The 17008-nt window shown below is 44.5% G+C and overlaps 1 protein-coding gene across 1 annotated transcript in view; it reads right to left on the bottom strand.

Moving 5' to 3' along the window:
* Window positions 1–3533: 3533 nt before the first annotated feature.
* Window positions 3534–17008, bottom strand: part of LOC126365860 (uncharacterized) — a 226585-nt gene continuing 213110 nt past the window's right edge. Inside the window, exon 9 of the mRNA XM_050008526.1 lies at window positions 3534–4142. Coding sequence (XP_049864483.1) covers window positions 3915–4142 — 228 coding nt within the window. The 3' untranslated portion in view covers window positions 3534–3914. The remainder of the gene's footprint in view (window positions 4143–17008) is intronic.

The following is a 17008-nucleotide window of genomic DNA, read 5'->3' as shown; positions in this document are numbered from 1 at the left end:
TATAGTATTGTTACATCAAGTCCTATGTAAATGTTTTAAAAAAATCTGTTAATAATAATCTTTCTCATAAAAAGTAAGTTTTGACATTTATCTCAATTTAAAGAATTCACTGATTTCTCCAATCCTTGGCAATCCCGATTATTGAAAAGAAAAGTCAGTTCTTTCCTCTTTTATAAGACAAATCTATCGGCCAGCATTGCACTTAGCTGCGCCAGGAAAATTTCTTATAGGAGCAGATATATACGCGTTATCCGGCGATCTAATTAAGGTAAGATTTTTCAGTTTATTCAGAATGATGTATCAGGGCCATGACGCAGCATTGCTGACGTCCAAAATTTACCAGGGTAAATCGACTGTCAATTATTGAAAGGTTATAGGTTTGTCACATTGTATTATATTTTCACTGTTGGGTAGTTACGCTAAATGAGAATATTATTCATATTATTTTATTTTGTGGGGAGGTTACACGTCTGGTGTATCGTGTTGGCTGGGCCGGTCGTGTGCAGCGTTGGCGGAGCCTGAGCGTGGTAGGATATTGAACAGACTGAAATATTTGCTGCCATTAGGAGGAATACTGGACTGTTAAATAATGAGAGACGTGAGTGTAAAATAGGTTGTTATTAATTAGTCCTGCACAATTTACTGTAGTGTAAAACAATTAGTAAACTTTCAAGCTCAGATACATCTACGAATCACAAAAAGAACGTCACCTAAGCAAATAGCAAAGCTGAACGCAAGAGACGCGCGGTCACGCCTCCGGGCAACTGTGGACACTGCAGTCAGTAAAACAAACACTGTACAGTAACTCATGTAGCAACTGCGACACCGCGCTCCTTCCCTACAGGCACAATAAGGAGTGTCTTCGCATTTGTAAATGGCTGGTTAAGGTTACTGGTTCTCTGCTCTCATATGTGCTGTTTTAACTCTACATTATAACAACTATATTTTTTCATGCAAACTGCTTTAAATAGTGTGCAGAAAGATTATCCTAACACATGATGCTGGATTTAGGTAACTGCTTTACCTCCTGGTGCAGCCAGTGCCTCCCCGGGAAAAAAACCCTTACAAGAAGCAGGCAGTAATTATAGAGTGAGCCTCCTGAAGATGCCATCCCATTTACTCCTACCTCGCCATTTGTAACCGTCCTATCCAGTTAATTAACGCGCTAAAATACCTCGGCCTCTCCCATGACATGGGAGCCGCTCGTAATAACAAAACCTGCAGTAGACTAAAGCAGTTAGTAGTAACAGACCAAACAAGGAGACTGCATCCCTCCACACCTAAAAAGCCTTCATATGATCAATCCTGTCTTACTCAAATGTCACCTGGATTTTCTCTCTACCAAAATGTTACTACACCCTTCAAATCCTCGAGCTCCATGTACTCCGCCTCGAATTCCGTATCCGTCTACCATCCCCTAATATAAGCCTGTATTGGCTTAATACCCCTGCCACCGCTTCTCCTCTCCCACCTTCGGATTTCCTGTGCTTTCGGAAAACTTTACATCAACCACTCACTCTATCGTTTGATCCACGATTATCAATCCTCGGACTCTGCCGTGCTTGTTCCAGCACATTCCCACATCCTGTCTCAAGAAAACTTTAACCGCATCGCCCTAACTGACCGATAAATCCGTCCAGAGATTTGTCCATCCTTCCAGCTATAAAAGAACAGTCCTATTCCTCTCCACGTCAGGGCCCCTCTTCACTCTCCTCTCATTTCCCACCGCCCCCCCCTTTCAAAATCCTCGGCCCAGGATTTTTCTCCGCAACTTTTTTATCCCACATACTTTCCAAATCATTCTTTCTTCAATAGCTCTCCACACCTACTACTCACTTAGACCAACGCAGTCCAGTGAAGTGTGCATTTGTTTAAAGACCATCAGCAGTTGATCATTCCAATGAAGAAAGAAATATCTCGCTTTAAATTTTCAAAATACAGCAGCCTATTTTAAAAATTTTTAAAAGATGTACATGTTTCTATTTTTAAAACTTTTTAACAAGTTTGCTTGTTTATTTTATAAATGCTCTCGACTGAAAAGCGGCAACGCATTGCTGCCAACCCTCCATCGTCGTGACGGTATAGGAAATGATATAACAGTAAAAAGAGCGCCGCGAGACCTTGAGAAGTGGTGGAATAACCGATAGTTGTAACTTACGTTCGAAATCGTTTGTTAATAAATTGTACCTCGCAGGCGACGCTAACTACTTGTTGTTGTTCCATTTCGCCATGAAAAACATTACCAAATCTACAGTATAAGGGCCGATCAAAAAGTTTCAGTTGGAAGGCCGTAGAGTCCAGAGTCAGTCTGCCGACAGGCAAAATCGCAGTAAGCATTGAACCAGTCATCCCACTGATGCACCAGGTCGACGATAACAATTTGGCAAAACACCGTGCCATGCAGCTTGAAGAAGTTCGACAGGGCTTCTCTGTCCTTCAAGGCATTTTTTAAGAGACGGAAGGCTTACGAGACCAATCCCTTCTTCTTGTCAAGTTGTGCCAAAAATTTCTCTTCTGCCCAATTCTATCCAATACATCCTCATTAGTTATGTGATTTACCCATCTAATCTTCAACTTTTTAACAAGTCTGCTTGTTTATTTTATAAATGCTCTCGACTCAAAGGCAGCAACGCATTGCTGCCAACCCTCCCTCGCCGTGACGGTATAGGAAATGATATAACAGTAAAAAGAGCATCACATTTGGAAAGCTTCTATTCTCTTCTTGTCCAAACTATTTATCGTCCATGTTTCACTTCCATACATGGCTACACTCCATACACATACTTACAGAAACGACTTCCTGAGACTTAAATCTATACTCGATGTTAACAAATTTCTCTTCTTCAGAAACGCTTTCCTTGCCATTGCCAGTCTACATTTTACATCCTCTCTACTTCGACCATCATCAGTTATTTTGCTCCCCAAATAGCGAAAATCCTTTACTACTTTAAGTGTCTCATTTCCTAATCTAATTCCCTCAGCGTCACCCGACTTAATTCGACTACATTCCATTATCCTCGTTTTGCTTTTGTTGATGTTCATCTTATATCGTCCTTTCAAGACACTGTCCATTCCGTTCAACTGCTCTTCCAAGTCCTTTGCTGTCTCTGATAGAATTACAATGTCATCGGCGCGCCTCAAAGTTTGTATTCTTCTCCTTGGATTTTAATACCTACTCCGAACTTTTCTTTTGTTTCCTTCACTGCTTGCTCAAATACAGATTGAATAACATCGGGAAGAGGCTACAACCCTGTCTCACTCCCTTCCCAACCACTGCTTCTCTTTCATGCCCCTCGACTCTTATAACTGCCATCTGTTTTCTGTACAAAAAGTACATAGCTTTTCGCTCCCTGTATTTTGCCCCTGCCACCTTCAGAATTTGAAGAACAACATTCCAGTTAACATTGTATCCTGTGACCTTTGTCACCTCAAGTGTGAATATCCGCATCGAAGCCGTGCTACGTTGCATATACGCTGTAGTAACGCCCTCAAATACAAACTTTTCGAAAGCCGTTATATAAATGAGAAACCACATTTCTGATACACACGATTTTATTACTGTGAACATGAGACGAAATCGGGATATATCTTAAATTTGATGTGAACCGGTACGTGGAATAGAGTACACTTTGATTTCAGTTTTACTGCAACTGTGAAGCTCTACCAGACGTGATCGGTGCTACTACAACAATGAATATGTACGGATCGTGGAAGAATTACTGTGTCAGAGACAGTGAAAGACGAGAGACTGGAGGCTGAGAATTTGCACTTATCATACACGAATGTGCGCCTCGCTACGGATTCCGGAAGTGGCCGTATTTGAGAACGGCCGATCTGAATTGAACTTTAGTACAAAGGAGTAGTGACGCACTGCCGGTCGGCAGTCTGGGTAACGTCGCGGCCCCCTCGGCCGGTCACGAGCCGAAGGGCGCGTCCAGCACCTCGCGCACGAGGTGCAGCTGCAGCAGCAGCTGGCTGCGGCCGTGCTCGTGCAGCGCCGCGCTCAGGCCGGACAGCGCCTCGGCCGCCGCCCGCAGCTGCCCCACGCCGCCCACACACTCCGCCGACAGCCGCAGCTCCAGCAGCGCCAGGGCCAGCCCGCACAGCACGCGCCGCTCGGTCGCGTCCCCGCTGCCGTCGCACTGCCGCAGTACGAGGGTCATTATGGAAACAAAGCCCCGCGCTGTGTACAGGGTGAACATTAACAGAAGCGACAAACTGTAGGTCCGCATTTCTGACTAGAAAATGAGGAAAAAGGTCCTGTGAATATTTGACCTGAAACAGACCGTGAGCGGGCAAAAACAGATCGTCCCGGAACACAGTAGAGATCTGCATCGCATCCGTGTCCCAGGACATACTCAAAGCAGCCTCCAGGGGAATGCAGCTGATAGGGACAGTAGAGGATACACATAATCGTTCTCTGGCTTACACCATGTTGGTGGGCCACTGGTCTGGAGCTTGTACTACGGTTCAAAAAAATGGTTCAAATGGCTCTGAGCACTATGGGACTTAACTTCTGAGGTCATCAGTCCCCTAGAACTTAGAACTACTTAAACCTAACTAACCTAAGGACATCACACACATCCATGCCCGAGGCAGGATTTGAACCTGCGACCGTAGCGGTCCTGCGGTTCCAGGCTGAAGCGCCCAGAACCGCACGGCCACCACGGCCGGCTACTACGGTTCGTATCAACATCAGTGTACAACCAGAGCCTCCACATCTGGTGTACTTACTGTTGCGGCCACATGTAATAAGCGTTGCTTCACACAGTGGAGAATGGCAAAACAGATGCAGCCGGCGATTGCGGCATTGCGAAGTAATTGCTGCACAGATTGCCTTGCTGACAGCAGCAGTCTACCAACAGGTAAGGATGCACACAGACCGAGCGGCGAGCGAAGCCTGGAGATGCTGAGTAAGGGGAAGTGAGGCCAGCACGCTAAGTTACACAGCAATATACTGCAGGAGTAATAACAAAAAGCTACCACCGAGGGGAAAAAACGTCATCCTGCCGGATATAACTAGTGGAGCGCAGGCAGCAACAGACAGATGCCATTAGGAAGCAGTTCGGATCTGAGGACGGACGTGGTCCGTGTCCGAATATTCAATCTTCGTAGGTGACGATTCCGGAAGTCTGTTCCAGCTCGCTGGAGTCATCCGTTCGCCGCAGATGTCAACTTCAGCTCTGAAGGTCGGCCCAAGTTTGGTCGGCATCAAGGCTGACTAACTACAGCGAGAACTTCCAGCAGGACCGGCCGCAGCGCGGTCTTGGTCACAGGCGCCGCCGGGGACTGACGTCCGGACTTCTACATCTACATCTACATGACTACTCTGCAATTCAAATTTAAGTGCTTGGCAGAGGGTTCATCGAACCACAATCGTACTATCTCTCAACCATTCCAACTCCGAACAGCGGTCGGGAAAAACGAACACCTAAACCTTTCTGTTCGAGCTCTGATTTCTCTTATTTTATTTTGATGATCATTCCTACCTATGTAGGTTCGGCTCAACAAAATGTTTTCGCATTCGAAAGAGAAAGTTGGTGACTGAAATTTCGTAAAAAGGTCTCGCCGCGACGAAAAACGTCTTTGCTTTCATGACTTCCATCCCAACTCGCGTATCATATCTGACACACTCTCTCCCCTATTACGTGTAATACAGTCCTGGAAATGGAAAAAAGAACACATTGACACCGGTGTGTCAGACCCACCATACTTGCTCCGGACACTGCGAGAGGGCTGTACAAGCAATGATCACACGCACGGCACAGCGGACACACCAGGAACCGCGGTGTTGGCTGTCGAATGGCGCTAGCTGCGCAGCATTTGTGCACCGCCGCCGACAGTGTCAGCCAGTTTGCCGTGGCATACGGAGCTCCATCGCAATCTTTAACACTGGTAGCATGCCGCGACAGCGTGGACGTGGACTTTGAGCGAGGGCGTATAGTGGGCATGCGGGAGGCCGGGTGGACGTACCGCCGAATTGCTCAACACGTGGGGTGTGAGGTCTCCACAGTACATCGATGTTATCGCCAGTGGTCGTCGGAAGGTGCACGTGCCCGTCGACCTGGGACCGGACAGCAGCGACGCACGGATGCACGCCAAGACCGTAGGATCCTACGCAGTGCCGTAGGGGACCGCACCGCCACTTCCCAGAAAATTAGGGACACTGTTGCTCCTGGGGTATCGGCGAGGACCATTCGCAACCGTCTCCATGAAGCTGGGCTACGGTCCCGCACACCGTTAGGCCGTCTTCCGCTCACGCCCCAACATCGTGCAGCCCGCCTCCAGTGGTGTCGCGACAGGCGTGAATGGAGGGACGAATGGAGACATGTCATCTTCAGCGATGAGAGTCGCTTCTGCCTTGGTGCCAATGATGGTCGTATGCGTGTTTGGTGCCATGCAGGTGAGCGCTACAATCAGGGCTGCATTCGACCCAGGCACACAGGGCCAACACCCGGCATCATGGTGTGGGGAGCGATCTCTTACACTGGCCGTACACCTCTGGTGATCGTCGAGGGGACACTGAATAGTGCACGGTACATCCAAAACGTCATCGAACTCATCGTTCTACCATTCCTAGACCGGCAAGGGAACTTGCTGTTCCAACAGGACAATGCACGTCCGCATGTATCCCGTGCCACCCAACGTGCTCTAGAAGGTGTAAGTCAACTACCCTGGCCAGCAAGATCTCCGGATGTGTCCCCCATTGAGCATGTTTGGGACTGGATGAATCGTCGTCTCACGCGGTCTGCACGTCCAGCACAAACGCTGGTCCAACTGAGGCGCCAGGTGGAAATGGCATGGCAAGCCGTTCCACAGGACTACATCCAGCATCTCTACGATCGTCTCCATGGGAGAATAGCAGCCTGCATTGCTGCGAAAGGTGGATATACACTGTACTAGTGCCGACATTGTGCATGCTCTGTTGCCTGTGTCTATGTGCCTGTGGTTCTGTCAGTGTGATCATGTGATGTATCTGACCCCAGGAATGTGTCAATAAAGTTTCCCCTTCCTGGGACAATGAATTCACGGTGTTCTTATTTCAATTTCCAGGAGTGTACAAACCGAGCTGCCCTTTTTTGCACCCTTTCGATGTCCTCCGTCAGTCCCACCTGGTAAGGATTCTAGGGGACTTCACGGCAAACCCGGCCACGCTGCGTGGTCCTCCCATGACGAGACCTCACGGATATCGCGACTGACGGCTTCCCAGCCGCCGGTGCAGCAGGCGTTGGCAGCTGACCTCACGACGACGCGGCTGCCGAGCGGCGACGAGTCCATCTCAACCTCAGGGCATCCTGGCTTCAGCGGAGCACTGCTGGCCTGATGCTCCCCAGTGCGATCAGCGGAGCGCATTGCGCGCATTGTCGGACATTCTACACAGCAGCAGCCAGGCGGAGGGATCCGCAGGGCTGGGCAGTTACGACGAGGGAGAAATTGTAAAGAAAGTTCAATAAATAATTATAAAACTCCAAGCCGTCTCAGTCTTTGGCGCAGCCACTGTGTCTGCTGCTAACAAGTAGCAAACGGCCATAACAAGAGGTGCAGAAGTCGTAACAAGTGGCCATCTGTCATAACATCACAGTCCGCCTTCCTGCACGTTTGTCTGTCTGAAACGGCCCACGACCACAAAAGCCCGAAAAGGGCTTGAAATGTTGCGCGATGCGGTTGGTGTCTGTGAGGGTACTTGTTTTGGTATAGTCGTGCTGCCTCTCGACCGTTCCATCTCGGCTATGCGCAAACACCATCTCGGCCTGTTCCCGACATGAGTATCGGACCATTCTGCTGTCTACACTACGCTGCGTCAATCACGCAGCCTGCAGCACACAAGGAACACACGGCATGTCGTCAGACACTCGTCAGCGCCACCTAACGTGGCAACGATGCATTCTCCGACACATGTACATAGGACCTTTTCTCCTCCATTTCCAGCCAGAAATCCGTCTCACCGGTCTTTCGGAATTATTAATGTTCACCCTCTTCAGAGCAGAACGTCATTGCTTAAGTCCAGGCAGACTCGACCGAGTGCAAGTGATTATACAGATAAACTTAAGTCACCAAATTTAGCTATTGGCCTGGAGAACAGATGAAAGGCATGTAAGGAGTACTGCTACCTGAGGTGTTAAGGCTTAGTCATATCGTACTCCCTATGCTTCCCTGGATTCTCCAATTTTCGAAGTTGGGCGCGCTTTTCCTCCAGAGGGGAAGCCGTCTTGCTACGAGGGTGGTTTGATGAGCCTGGTAAAAAAGCAAAAGTAAATGTTTGTTTCATAAAAAACTCTTCTTACTTCTCAACATAGTCTCCTTTCAGAGACACGCATTTGGTCCAGTGATCCTCCAGCTTTTTCATCACATCAGAAAAATTGGTCCCATTAAAATCTTCAAAATACTCGTTGGTTGCAACTAACACTTCCTCATTTGGTGAAAATTTCTTCCCATCAATCGAAATTCTGAAGTTAGCGAACAGGAAGAAATCACTTGGGACTAAGTATGGCGATTTTAAAATCTCTCAAACTTAAAAGTCTAAAGATAGGCAAGAGTAAAGGCTGTGGTAGCTTACTGGCTGAAATAATCAAACTTGACTGTGCTTGTAACAAATTCTCCTGCAGTTCTGGGAAGAAGGCACAATACCTCAAGGCATGCGAGATGCAAATTTCGTAACAGTCTATAACGGAAAAGGCGACAGAGGTGACTGTAACAACTGTAGAGGAATATCTCGTCTGAGCATTACTGGATTGGTGCATGCGAGGATAATCCTCAAAAGACTGGAATCTTTGGCTGCTCGGGTCTGCCCTGCGTGACAGTGAGGATTTCGAGCTGTCAGATCCACAAGTGACATGTCATTCACCTTGCGTCAGCTACAAGAAAAGTGCCGCGAACATGGCGTGTCATTATATGTGGCTTTTATCAATCTCAACAAAGCCTTTGACACCGCCAGTGGGGCGGGACTCTACAGCATACTGAAAAAAATTTGATGTCTACGAACTTGGTTGTTCTTAATAAGACCTGTTCATGACAATATGCACGGCTCTGTAATCTTCAGTGGTAGTACATCTAAACCATTCAATGTGGACTTTGGCGTAAGACAAAGCTGTGTGTTGGCACCTATACTTTTCGGAATTTTCTTCTCGGCTCTGCTCCAAATGGCTTTTGAGAATTGCAGTGTTTCGGTACACCTGCATACTAGGCAAGATGGAAGGCTGTTCAACGACTGTCTTCTAAAGAGTAAGACAAAGGGCCACGAGATAATCGCTCGTGAGCTCCTATATGCTGAAGACGCTGCAAATGTTGCGAACTCTGCAGAAGAGCTGCAAGAGCTAGTATCACGACTTAGTCATAGATGCTCTATTCTCGATGAGTGTAAACAGCAGTAAGATCTTAATTATGGTTCAGGGTACTATTACACGGTTGCATATCACAATAGATGGAACTATTCTGCAAGTCGTGGATAACTTTTGCTATTTTGAATCCACTATAGAATCAAACACGTCTGTTGACAAGATGACTGATGCTCGCATTCTAAGATCTGCGACAACTTTTGGCAAGCTCTCTACACGTGTTTGGAAAAACAACAAACTCTCTTCGACCACCAAAATTCTTGTACGTCAAGCTTGGGTTATCTCCATCCTTTTGTATGCGTTGGAAACGTGGACTACTTATGCCAAACAAGAACGTCGCCTTAATGCTTTCCACATGCAGTGCCTGAGATCCATCCTCAAAGTAACGTGGAAGGAGCAGTACTATCTAAAACTATCTGTAACAGCCTTTCAGCTGTCTTGAAGCAGAGACGACTCCGCTGGCTGGGACACGTCTACCGTATGGACCCTGAGAGATTATCACCTGAGGTAATGCTTGGAGAGATTTCTACAGCTAAAAGAAGAGTAGAACGTTCTGTATTGAGGTTCAAGGTCTCCCGTAAACGAGATATAGAGAGTTTTAGCATCATCATCATCAACAGGTGGGAGACATGGACTAGCATGAGGCCAGAGTGGCGTAATGATATATCATCTGGAACGACGGAGTCTGGAACCGCGTGACCGCTACGGTCGCAGGTTCGAATCCTGCCTCGGGCATGGATGTGTGTGATGTCCTTAGGTTAGTTAGGTTTAAGTAGTTCTAGGGGGCTGATGACCGCAAATTTTAAGTCCCATAGTGCTCAGAACCATTTGAACCATTTGGAACGTCGAAGCATGATAAAGGCTTGTTAGACAGATTAAGGCAGAGAACGTTTCGCTTTGCTACCACTGCTCCTGTCTCAGCAGCTAGAAATACTTGCGATACATGCAGCAAGAGATGCCGTGCTGCCATTGGTTTGATAAGCCATATGAAGAAATATAACTGACAAACATACAGACGCTGTAACAATCATCTACCAAGATGTTGTGGCCAATGTTATTATTACTAAGTATGGTGATAGGGCCGATGAGCAACTAACTCAAAGCCCAGTTCATGAACTTTCGCCATTGTTATCGTTAATGTGCAGGATGGTGCTTTATACTGGTGAAAGAGCACTTTTTTTTGGGTAAAAACCTTGGTCTTATTCAGCCAAAGCAAGTTTCAAACGCCCTAACAATGAAGCATCAAAAGGTCCACTTACAGTTATGCTTTTTTCCAAGTAATTTATGAAGATCATTTTCTGGGAACCCCAAAAACAGTGGCCACCACCTTACCCAATTTCATCAACCTATGTCCATTGTTTTGACTGTTATTTTGACTCTAGTGTGACGATGGCTCCAGGACTCAATAACACAAATTGGTGAAAACATTCTTGCGGATTGTGATTAAGCATCGCCCGCTACTGTGTTGAAATGTTGTGCCGGATGCGCTTTTTCGCTGAGTTGACATGCCTAAATTCTCAGAAATCTCATTAATTTTTATTCGGCGATCTTGCATTACCATATAATGAATTTAGTCATTGGTTTCCTTCGCTGTGACCTCAACAGAGCGGCTTTCGTCTTCGGTGCTTGTCCGACCATATATAAATTCATTAATCAAGAAGTAAATGGTCTTCAATGATACTGCAGAGTCCGCGCGAAATTCATCTCTGTTTCGATTTGAGTGGCAGTCCATCCCTTCAAATTTCAATGTTTAAGAACAGCACGAAACTTCTCCAACTTCAGTCGCAGTCGACATACTGATCAATTCAGACGGCTGTCAACAATGAACTGTACACTGCAAATTGTTGAAATTCTTCATACGATCCTTGGAATAATCAAGCTTACCAACCATGAAGGCACAACAAAATGTTCCATTGTTTCAAGGAAATTTACCAGACTTATCACACCACCCTCGTATTTATCGTCAGCAATGCGCAAGAGCAACTGGTCAAACGCAATGATCGGAAGAATTTGCTATAAAATGTGAATAAAAGTTGAAAACATTATTCATAGAGTAAAATTATTTCAGTGATTCAGTTTGTTCAAGGAAAGGCTCGCAGTAAAATTTATAGAAGTTGTGGACGAGACGGTATCGTGTTGATAATCAGTAATTTCTATGGGAGACAATATTGCTAGTCGTCAATCATAACCTGTTATATTATTGTGGAAATGTAGTACATATGTGGTTATTCCAGAATGAATGTAAAATGAGCTTAACTGTTGATACAATAGTGGATGAGCCTAGGCTTTGTTGTGGGGAGTGTTATGTTCTAAGGAAATAATAAAAAGAAGTAATATTGAATTCTGCTGTTATTATCTAAAAATGACATCTTCCATTTCGTAACTGACGTACTTCAACACCTGATAAGTATAAGAGATTTTTGTTCGCATCAGGCTCATGATCAGGTTTGTTTCATAACAGAGCATGTCCCCTATGAAAAGCTCCCATATTCGAATTCTATAGTCGTAAAACGACTAAAATAATATAAAAAGAGCTTTACAGACATTGTTGTGATCCGTACCATTCACGGGAGCGCATGTACCACGTAGTCAAATATAGAGCTGAGAGTAAAGATATGCGTGGTCACAATTAGTTTGTAGACAACGGGCCATATACTGTGGAAAAGGATTACTCAACAGGTGCGGAGTCTACCTGCTGGAGAGCATTTGTAATCTCTGAGCAGTAAGGAGGAATGAAGGAGGAGTTCTCGTACCACGGAAGATCTCCGGCACCAAGGAAGACGAATGTGACATAAATAAGCGATTATTGTTATATATTATTCACAGACACGTTAATGTGATGTCTTTGATACAGCAATTATTAGTTGGTTCTGGGAGTAGTAACTTCCCTTGTAACGTGTAACCGTTTATAAAAGTTTGCGACAGTATAAATAGTTAACTGGAACCAATCTACACTTTATTTAAGTAGCGAAATAGTGTTTTGTTTAACTTATAGAAAACTGCAAGTAACAAAGAAGTTTGATGTCGAGGAAGGATAGGGCCATCATAAATGGATCCAGAGATAAATCACAAGAGTTGCAAGGTTGAATCTCTACATCATTCTAATAAGGAGGCGTTGAAGATGCCGTGTTAAGTGTAGCTGCATGAAATAATAGGTCTAGAACAGACGTTGTTCCAGCAGTCAAAACATCGCCACACAAGCTGAACACAGCAGTCGTCACCCATTTAATAAACACTCCAGCAGCACAACTGAAACCAGTAGACGTATGTACAGGGTGCCCAGAAAGTCCATTAACATTTGAACTAAACTTATACATCAGTGTAAAATGATAGGGCAACAGTACTCATCTGATGACTTGCAACGTGACTGCCACGTGATTACTCGGGGAGAAGAATAAAGTGTGCGTGTTGAATAGTTCATCATTCGTCTTTCAGTGTCTGATGAACAGTTCAAAATGGTTCAAATGGCTCTGAGCACTCCAGCCGGCTCTGGCAGATATCGGCGACTACAGTCTGTGGCAGCGCTTATTGACAAGTCTGTGGGGTCCATGAACGGAAGCCTAACAACTAATAAATAACACGGTGACAATGGTTTCCGTGAATTATTTGGTAAGGAGCCACCGAGTTGTCAGACTTTGATCACGTGGAAGACGAAAGCTTTTTGTCTGGGAAGTATTTTGGTTGCCCGCACTATGGTCGTCCATCAACCCGAACGGAAACATGTGCTGAAGATAGTGTGTCAGTGATATGTTCACTCTGCATGTAGGCCAGAAAATGTGCTGCGGAACTTGGAATTTTCTGCTGGAGCGGATGTGTGGAAGGACGTAGAGGCTTATCAAGATGTGCACGGATTACAGTCGTGCACGTACAGACGTTCTGGACAAGGAACTACGTAATTAAATTTACAATGAAATGATTGTACGTATATAGCGGCTTTCTGGCCACTGTGTGTAACTTTTTCCCAAGTCTTTAAGACAGACTACGGGCGTGCGTACATGAATTAACCAAGGGAACTGCGCACTTCTTTACTGGACATGACTTAGAATGAGGAGACGGCCAACAGCTCTATGCACTTGTGGAGAAACATGGACGTCTGAACATGGGGAGCTTCGCTGTAATTTACACAAAATATAATGGCGAAGCGGACTGAATGACTTGACCTTCGACAGCGCAGGTCAGTATACGGAAGTTTTCTGCCAATAGAATATCAAGAGGGCTGTAGTATCAGTTTGACAGCATGGAACACAACAGTAGTCATGATGTAGTACAGGCTGTAAACAAATAGGTTAATATCAGGTCTACAAGAAGAACAGCTGCAGTAGTATAACCTCCAGAAGAAATTAAAGAACGGAACACAGGAAAAAACTCATCGGACATTCTACGTTCGGAAGGAGATGATGGTGAGTCGTAATCGGATGCTAATCAGTAGCTTAATTAATGATATAACGTGTTCATTTCGAGGACACAGTTGTTCGTTGTTGTTGTTGTGATCTTCAGTCCTGAGACTGGTTTGATGCAGCTCTCCATGCTAATCTATCCTGTGCAAGCTCCTTCATCTCCCAGTACCTACTGCAACCTACATCCTTCTGAATCTGCTTAGTATATTCATTTATTGGTCTCCCCCTACGATTTTTACCCTCTACGCTTCCCTCCAGTACTAAATTTGTGATCCCTAGATACCTCAGGACATGTCCTACCAACTGATCCCTTCTTCTAGTTAAGTTGTGCCACAAACTTCTCTTCTCCCCAATCCTATTCAATACCTCCTCATTAGTTACGTGATCTACCCACCTAATCTTCAACATCCTTCTGTAGCACCACATTTCAAAAACTTCCATTCTCTTCTTGTCCAAACTATTTATTGTCCATGTTTCACTTCCATACATGGCTACACTCCATACAAATACTTTCAGAAACGACTTCCTGACACTTAAATCTATACTCGATGTTAAAAAATTTCTCTTCTTCAGAAACGCTTTCCTTCCCATTGCCAGTCTACATTTTATATCCTCTCTACTTCGACCATCATCAGTTATTTTTCTCCACAAATAGCAAAACTCTTTTACTACTTTAAGGGTCTCGTTTCCTAATCTAATTCCCTCAGCACCACCCGACTTAATTCGACTACATTCCATTATCCTTGTTTTGCTTTTGTTGATGTTCATCTTATACCCTCCTTTCAAGACACTGTCCATTCCGTTCAACTGCTCTTCCAAGTCCTTTGCCGTCTCTGACAGAATTACAATGTCATCGGCAAACCTCAAAGTTTTTATTTCTTCTCCCTGGATTTTAATACCTACTCCAAATTTTACTTTTGTTTCCTTTACTGCTTGCTCAATATACAGATTGAATAACATCGGGGAGAGGATAAAACCCTGTCTCACTCCCTTCCCAACCACTGCTTCCTTCTGATGTCCCCCGACTCTTACAACTGCCATCGGGTTTCTGTACAAATTGTAAATAGCCTTTCGCTCCCTGTATTTTACCCCTGCCACCTTTAGAATTTGAAAGAGAGTATTCCAGTCAACATTGTCAAAAGCTTTCTCTAAGTCAACAAATGCTAGAAACGTAGGTTTGCTTTTCCTTAATCTTTCTTCTAAGATAAGTCGTAATGTCAGTATTGCCTCACGTGTTCCAACATTTCTACGGAATCCAAACTGATCTTCCCAGATGTCGGCTTCTACCAGTTTTTCTATTCGTCTGTAAATAACTCGCGTTAGTATTTTGCAACTGTGGCTTATTAAACTGATAGTTCGGTAATTTTCACATCTGTCAACATCTGCTTTCTTTGGGATTGGAAGTCTGAGGGTATTTCGCCTGTCTCGTACATCTTGCTCACCAGAGGGTAGAGTTTTGTCAGGACTGGCTCACCCAAAGCCGTCAGTAGTTCTAATGGGATGTTGTCTACTCCTGGGGCCTTGTTTCGACTCAGGTCTTTCAGTGCTCTGTCAAACTCTTCACGCAGTATCTTATGTTCCATTTCATCTTCATCTACATCCTCTTCCATTTCCATAATATTGTCCTCAAGTACATCACCCTTGTATAGATCCTCTATATACTCCTTCCACCTTTCTGCTTTCCCCTCTTTGCTTAGAACTGGGTTTCCATCTGAGCTCTTGATATTCATACAAGTGGCTGTCTTTTCTCCAAAGGTCTCTTTAGGCTGCATCTATCTTAGCCCTAGTGAGATAAGCCTCTACATCCTTACATTTGTCCTCTAGCCATGCCTGCTTAGCCATTTTGCTCTTCCTGTCTATCTCATTTTTGAGACGTTTGTATTCCTTTTTGCCTGCTTCATTTACTGCATTTTTATATTTTCTCCTTTCATCAATTAAATTCAATATTTCTTCTGTCACCCAAGGATTTATACTAGCCCTCGTCTTTTTACCTACTTGATCCTCTGCTACCTTCACTACTCCATCCCTCAGAGCTACCCATTCTTCTTCTACTGTATTTCTTTCCCCCATTCCTGTCAATTGTTCCCTTATGCTCTCCCTGAAACTCTGTAGAACATCTGGTTTAGTCAGTTTATCCAGGTCCCATCTCCTTAAATTCCCACCTTTTTGCAATTTCTTCAGTTTTAATCTACAGTTCATAACCAATAGATTGTGGTCAGCGTCCACATCTGGCCCTGGAAATGTCCTACAATTTAAAACCTGGTTCCTAAATCTCTGTTTTACCATTATATAATCTATCTGATACCTTTTAGTATCTCCAGGATTCTTCCATGTATACAACCTTCTTTTATGATCGTTGAACCAAGTGTTAGCTATGATTAAGTTATGCTCTGTGCAAAATTGTACCAGACGGCTTCCTCTTTCATTTCTTAGCCCCAATCCATATTCACCTACTACGTTTCCTTCTCTACCTTTTCCTACTGTCGAATTCCAGTCACCCATGACTATCACATTTTCGTCTCCCTTCACTACCTGAATAATTTCTTTTATCTCATCATACATTTCTTCAATTTCTTCGTCATCTGCAGAGCTAGTTGGCATATAAACTTGTACTACTGTAGTAGGCATGGGCTTCGTGTCTATCTTGGCCACAATAATACATTCACTATGCTGTTTGTAGTAGCTTACCCGCACTCCTATTTTTTTATTCATTATTAAACCTACTCCTGCATTACCCCTATTTGATTTTGTATTTATAACCCTGTATTCACCTAACCAGAAGTGTTTTTCTTCGTGCCACCGAACTTCAGTAATTCCCACTATATCTAACTTTAACCTATGCATTTCCCTTTTTAAATTTTCTAACCTACCAGCCCGAACGGCACAAAAAAATTTATTCATAGTAACCAAATTGTAATGCGAAGGGTTTAATGCCGTTGAACTACGCATGATTATTGCGCCACAGTGTGGTATAGGTATAAAATAAGATATAGAAAATTGCATTGGAGATTACCAGTGTAACTCAATAGGGACGGAAGGTCTCGAAGTGGTGGGTTATTCTTTCCCTTTTACTTTGCTCTTATTTCGTTCTTTCATTTCCACATTTTTCTATAACACAGCAGCAGAATTTTTCTGTAGTTTTTTAACATTATATAGCGTGGACAGAAACAATCTGAGAAGCTCGTATGGGTGTTGCAGGTAGGTTTTGCTCAAAAATAGCTGTTAAGAAAAAAATTCGAAACGTAGCGCTGTTTCCGAATTAATTAGCGGGGCCCA

The sequence above is a fragment of the Schistocerca gregaria genome, chromosome 4 (assembly GCF_023897955.1).
Source record: "Schistocerca gregaria isolate iqSchGreg1 chromosome 4, iqSchGreg1.2, whole genome shotgun sequence".
NCBI lineage: Eukaryota > Metazoa > Arthropoda > Insecta > Orthoptera > Acrididae > Schistocerca > Schistocerca gregaria.
This window is presented reverse-complemented; position numbering and strand designations above follow the sequence as displayed.